Here is a 6,834-nt window from a genome sequence, read left to right as displayed (position 1 = left end):
GCCTTGATATATGTATATAAACTGAAACAGCTGGACTAGTGCATCATAAATTTAACATAGATTAATTATTTTAATACAATAAAGTCATTTCTGCATATTTTTGGGGAGGTCACCTCCTAATAAATGTCCTTACAGAAAATCTAACTGCTCATTTTAAATCAATACTTTTAATTTTAATACTTAAGTACAAAAAATATCAGATACTTTAAGACTTTTACTCAAGTAATATTCCTAAAGTAGACTTTAACTTTTACCAAAGAAATTTTTTGGTAAGATACTTGTACTTTTACTCAAGTATCACTTTGTGGTACTTTAAACAACTCTGCATAGCTGCCCGCTGCTCCATTCGGGTGCATCTCATCTGTGATGACAAATATTGTCACAATGATGACTAAACACGCATCACATAGACTTCAAATGTCAATTTTTAGACTTCATGTAACTGTCTCTTTTCTTCTGACAAGAAAGAATGAGGTGAATATTAAAACCTAGAGACTGTTTTTCTTTCACAGAGAGAAGGTTTTTGTTAATAAAATAACAACCTAAAGCAATGGAAAATGGACCTGATGGCATCATCACAAACCAACACTACAGGTTTCTGACAGATGCTATGTTCAATTTTTTTGTTTATTACACATGAATTAATCAGCATTGATACACTTTAAGGAAATTAAATGAAAATGTGATTTAAACAAGTAGTTTTAGTGAAACATTTATTTTTATCATGCGTCTTGCAGAAATTCCACCTCGTGTTGTTAAGACTTAAAGATGCTTTTTCAGTTTCATCTTTTATACAAAAATAGCTAAGTGTATTTTGGAAAAAAATGTCAAAAATTCTTTTAAGAACACATCTATTATCATTGCTGACAGAACAAATTGGATGAAAATAAAAGTATTTTTTGCATAAATTTATCCCTTTAAAAGGTTAGGAGCAATCTGCAGCAACAAAAATATATTTTCCCATTTCATTTACTGTATTTTCTAATTCTAACATTTGGATTATAAATGCAAATCAGCTTTAGTTCTACATATTTCAGTTTGCCTGTATTCAGAACTAAAAACTAATTTTGAAAATGTTACTAAAACAGGAAATCAAACACATAAACATAATTTAAAAATCAGAATCGTAAACGGCCAGCAGGAAATAACGTGTTCTTATTTTAGAAGCAATAATTCTGAAGGACTTCCTGAAGCTCACCTTGAGTCTAATTTTATCCTTTAAAAGCAGGAAAACAAAGCTTCCCACTCCCGTGTGTTTTCATGTGTTCAGGGCCGACACTTGTTCTGTCTGTGCAGTGTTTGTCAGACGTGCACCTGCCTCAGTGCACACGCTGGCCAAGGTCGCACTCTGGCTGGGTTTGTTGAGGCTGGACGCCGGCGCTCCTCAGCCCACTATCTTTTGTTTAGTCTGTCCCAGAAGCTGTTCCTGCCAAGTCATCGAAACTGCTCCAGACTCGCTCTTTACGGAAACGCTGGCTCCATTGTTGATTTTAAAAAAAAAAAGGAAGCAAACCACAGAGTCTTCACAACAACTCTGCTGCTTCGTTTTCACATGAGCTGCTTTCTCCTTTGTTTGCTCAGGTACACTCTGGATGAGTTTGGGACCGCACGCAGATGTGCTGTGGTCCGAGGCTTCATCGACGCCCTGACCCGCGGCGGGCCAGGAGGTACTCCACGGCCCATAGAGATGCATTCACATGACCCTTTGAGGTACATTTCAAGTCTTGTTTAAACATTCCCCCTGGAAGACACGTTTTTAAAAAAGCCCACAAAGGGTGGATTCTGGGAAGTAAGCCTTCAGACAGAGAGTTTTTTCACAGAACAGCGTAATTATAGATCAAACTGTTAAATTTCTATATATAACTAAACCAGTTTGATGTCGAAGCCTGACCAATATGTTAATTCGTATTAAAAATAAACTTTAGAGACTAAAAACAAATGATTGCACAAACTGAACTGATGTATTTTGCATGTTGATTTGGCTTGTGTTTTAAATAACATCCCAATGTTTAACATATATAACTAGAGAAATTACATTTACTGTGAAAATGCTTCTCGCTGAAAAGCTGCTGAAATCAAGCTGAAGATATTTAATGGCAAAACGGTTAATGCTGGTTCAGTTTGAAAGGCCGAAAGAAGCACAAAAAAGTCAGAAATTAACAGAAGAATAGCAGATAGGAAAATAATTATAGCTGAATAACAGCTGACAAAGAAGAAAAAAGCTCAAATTAGCACTAAATAATGCTAAAGCTAGCAAACACGAGCTGAATTAACACCCAGATGGTAAAAGTGGTGTAAAAAATGTAAATTTGGCAGAAAAAGGGCAATAAAAAGTACAAAAATGTGACAGTTTCTTGTAAAATAGCTAAAACAGCCAACATGTGTAGTAAAACAGCCAACATGTGTATTAAAACAGCTAAAATACAGCTGTAATTTCTTAATTTAGCGTAACAAAGCACAGCTGAAACAAGTCACCAAAATGTGAAATTAGCTTCAAAAAGCTAACTTTAGCTAGTAAGCGCTAAACATTCGCAAAAATTGCAGCAAACAAATGGGTCAAATTAGCAGAAAGAAGCACAGAAAAGCAGAAGGAAACAGAATTATGGCTGAAATAGCAGAAAAAAGCTAAAACTATCAAAAAAGAAGCTAAAATTAACACAAGGAGGTTAAAAAGAGCAGAACCTTAACAAAAGTTTTAAGGTGCTGCAAAGATTTAGAAACATTTTAAGGATGTTGAAAACATCTCCATTAATTTTTAATGGGGAAAAAATACAAAATAGCTGAAAAAGTATAAATAGCTGAATTATCAAAAGTCATAGCCAGAATGTCCTGAAGGAGCTGAACGTTTTGATATAGTATAAATTGTCAAAATAGAATTGCGGAACGAAATACGCGCCAAAAAATGTACGAAAACAAGAAAATCTCAACAGTGTGAGTGCTTGTGAAACGTTCACATAAATGTTGTTGTTTTTTCACCATTAGAAGGAACAAAGTTCATTCAAAAAGACTTGTTTTAAATTAACAAACAACTGGAACCACCTGTAAGAAGGATAATCATATACAGTTGCATCTTTTCATTATTCATTATCATTATTATTTATCAGAATTTAAGTTTTATCTACAAACTTAACGTCGTCATGTAATGTCAGACTGACATGGTGATAAAATCTTGTCTAACTGTACAACATAAAGTCAAAACACACTGAGACCTTGAAATAAAATCATTGGGTTTGACTCAGATAGTCCTGGAATTAAATACACTTATCGACAAATACAACTGTGGTTTTAATTTGTGTGTCGAATGTGTTTACTATAGTTGATGTGATTACTGAGTCAGTCTGAGCGTTTAAGGTTACAACGTGCCTGAGTCTGCTTATGTTTCCAGTCCTTATCCTCTTCTTTCTGTGCCCAGAAGCCAAAACAGGTGTTTTCTTGTTTTCTTAGAATACCAGCTCTGTGTAGAACATAAAATCACTTCTACTTTATAGTTCTGAGAACATCAAGTTCTTTCTCACCTGCCTTTGTCCTCACAGTCACAGAGATACTCACCAAACATAAAGCAGCTCAATGGAAAATGACTGCACCTTAAAAACTATGCATTTCCAACCAATTTTGTGACTTGATAAACCACAGCTTTCCTTTTCAATTCAAGCTAAGCTTTTTCCAGAAGAGCCTGTTTGTGTGTATTGTCTGGAAAAACATTTAAATGTCTTTTAAGAAAAGTAATTCTTAGAAAATGAAATAAAGTTTGATTTTTTTTCCACGACAGACAGTGAAACATTTTATTCAAATGCATCAGTTCATCCATTTCTGTGACATCCAGTGGAGCCATGCCAACTGGATGGATGTTATTTTTTTTAAACTGAGCTCAGACATGAGATTTGTTTTCCTGGTGTTGCATACCACAGCTGCAGGGGGAGCCCAAGAACAGATAACTGCCAGACTTCTAGATGTTTTTTTTTTTTCATCATTATGTAACAAATGAAAACTTTTTATCTGAGAGAAGTAAAACTTGATGAGCTGTTTCTTAATTATACCATAACTGTGGTGTAGTAGGATGATCGCTCTGCTTGGTACCAGGCTTAAGTGGGTTTTTGTATCGATTAAAGACACATTTATTTGCTTGTAAAAATGCAAGAATTTGCATTTTGCACTATTGGATTTTAAGAAGGTTCTAAGTAGAGCTTCACAACGTTAAAAGAAGAAATCAGTGCAAGAGACAAGAACTTTTGAGCAGGGAATTTTCTGAAAACTGCATTTACACTCAAACAGGATTTTTTTCAGCTGATCAAAAGTTTAAGACCGTAGTCTTTAAAAGCCAAAAGCTGTGCAAAAATCTGGATTCCATGTCATTTTCTGTCAAGTCTTTACACTGTCAAGACCTCCTTATGGCAAAAGTAAAAAATCTCACTGACTTTGAACGTGGTAAGATTGTTGAGCTGCATAAGCAAGGCCTCTCACAACGTGCCATCGCTGCTGAAGTTGGACGCAGTAAGACAGTCATTTTGCATTTTTTAAATGATCCTGAGGGTTTTTGAACAAAAAAGTTAAGTGGTAGACCCAAAAAAGTTTCACCATCTCTGAGCCACAGGATCCGATTGGCTGTCTGTCAAGACACGGGACGATCCTCTCCCCAAATTAAGGCCATTAATGGTGCTGACTGCAGCCCAGTAACCATCAGACAGCATCTGTGAGAGAAGGGCTTCAGAAACAAAAAAACGTCTTCAAAGGCCACGTCTTCTTCAACGCCACAAAATTGCCCGTTTGGACTTTGCAAGGGTGCACCAAACATGGGACATTGAAAGGTGGAAGAAAGTTGTCTTCTCTGATGAGAAAAAATTTAACCTTGATGGTCCTGATGGCTTCCAACGTTACTGACATGACAAGGAGATCCCACCTGAGATGTTTTCTACACGGCACAGTGGTGGGGGCGCCATCATGATTTGGGGTGCGTTTTCCTTCAACGGAACAATGGAGCTTCAGGTTGTGCAGGGGTGTCTAACAGCAGCTGGCTATGTGGAGATGTTGCAGCGGGCATCCCTCATGACTGAGGGTCCTCGTCTGTGTGGTAATGATTGGGTTTTTCAACAGGACAATGCTGCAGTTCACAATGCCCGCCTGACAAAGGAGTTCTTCCAAGAGAATAACATCACTCTTTTGGACCATCCTGCATGTTCCCCAGATCTAAACCCAACTGAGAACATTTGGGGATGGATGGCAAGGGAAGTTTACAAAAATGGACATCAGTTCCAGACAGTGGATGGCCTTCGTGAAGCCATCTTCAACACTTGGAGCAACGTTCCCACTAGCCTCCTGCAAACACTGGCATCAAGCATGCCTAAACCATTGTTTGAAGTCATCAACAAGAATGGTGGAGCTACTCATCAATGAGTCCTTTTGTTGACACTTTGATTTCTGTTTTGGGGGGTTTTCAGGTTTTTTTGAGCTATGGTCTTAAACTTTTGATCAGCTGAAAAAATCATGTTTGAGTGTAAATGCAGTTTTCAGAAAATTCCCTGCTCTAAAGTTCTTGTCTCTTGCACTGATTTCTTCTTTTAACATTGTGAAGCTCTACTTAGAACTTTCTTAAGATSCAATAGTGCAAAATGYAAATTCTTGCACTTTTTTGGCTGGTCTTAAGATTTTGATAGTTGATTTCATTTTATTACTTTCTCTTTCTTTCAGGTATGTTGGGGACATGTTGGCCTGGCTGCATCAAGCAACAGCCTCAGAGAAAGAGCATCTTGAAGCTCTGCTGAAACAAGTCATTCTGCAAGGTACAATACATGGTGTTCATCATCGGGTTCAGAGTAAAGAAAAAAGAATCTGCCTTTATAAGCAGGGATTGTTTCCTTATTTTACCCTAAGTTCTAAATATGGCACTATTATCAACTAACAAATGATTTTAAATCTGTTTTTACCACCATGGTCCGTTCAGTTTGTATATTTATTAGTTAGTAATTGATGTGGCTGTCCTCATATGATCCTGACCAGATTAGTGTGTACCCTTTCTTTTATTTCAGGCGTGGAAGAGAACATGCAAGACGTGGTGGGACACATCACAGAGGGAGTCTGCAGACCCCTGAAAGTGGGCAGCCAATTCATTTTTAAATCCCATTAAAGCCTGACCCGTTTACCGGTGATTGCGCGCCGTGTTCTTTCAAGTTCGCCTCATTGACTCACTTGTTGTCCGCCATCGATCTGCTCCTCAGGTGCGGATAGAACAAGTCATCGTGGCAGAGCCGGGCGCCGTTCTGCTTTACAAGCTGTCGAATCTGCTGAAGTTCTACCACCACACAATCAGGTACTTTAAGTGTGGCTTTGGACACAGACGCAGCAGAAACTTTTCTCTCTGACATGACGTGAAAACTAGGGCTGCAACAATACATGTATCTGTATCGAACTGTTCAGTACACACAATGTGTGGAACAATACAGGTTTTTACATTTATTTTATCAACTTGTTTGAAGATGCTCTGTGTTGAAGGATCAGTTAATCTGTGTTCGACCACTCTACCTAGGCTGTTTGTTGTCGAGTACAGATCCACTGAAAAAACTTGTTTCAGCAACATTTAATTTAAAAACTGTACTTTTGAGGTTAAACAAATGTTCACAATTAATTTCAAGTTAAGAAGAACTAAACATAAAGATAAATTTTTTTAGAAACTTTCTGCTGTTTAAATATTTTATAAATTATCACATCTTTTTTGGTTTGCCATCATAACTGAACAAGACAAATCATCCAAAGATGTAACCTAAAGATTTTAATGTGTGTGATGATTTATTTTATTTTATTTTATTTTAGTTTATTTTTGGGGTTTGTGTGTAGTTATAT

The 6,834-nt window shown here is 37.0% G+C and overlaps 1 protein-coding gene across 1 annotated transcript in view; it reads left to right on the top strand.

The window, feature by feature from the left end:
- cog6 (component of oligomeric golgi complex 6) overlaps positions 1 to 6,834 on the top strand; it is a 155,560-nt gene that overhangs the window by 136,537 nt on the left and 12,189 nt on the right. The window contains exons 10-13 of the mRNA XM_014012758.1: positions 1,582 to 1,710; positions 5,686 to 5,777; positions 6,024 to 6,088; positions 6,213 to 6,304. Of these exons, the coding sequence (XP_013868212.1) occupies positions 1,582 to 1,710; positions 5,686 to 5,777; positions 6,024 to 6,088; positions 6,213 to 6,304 (378 nt within the window). The remainder of the gene's footprint in view (positions 1 to 1,581; positions 1,711 to 5,685; positions 5,778 to 6,023; positions 6,089 to 6,212; positions 6,305 to 6,834) is intronic.

Source organism: Austrofundulus limnaeus, unplaced genomic scaffold (genome assembly GCF_001266775.1).
Source record: "Austrofundulus limnaeus strain Quisiro unplaced genomic scaffold, Austrofundulus_limnaeus-1.0 Scaffold94, whole genome shotgun sequence".
Taxonomy (NCBI): Eukaryota; Metazoa; Chordata; class Actinopteri; order Cyprinodontiformes; family Rivulidae; genus Austrofundulus; species Austrofundulus limnaeus.
The sequence above is the reverse complement of the archived record's forward strand: the minus strand, read 5'-3'. Positions and strand labels throughout refer to the sequence as shown.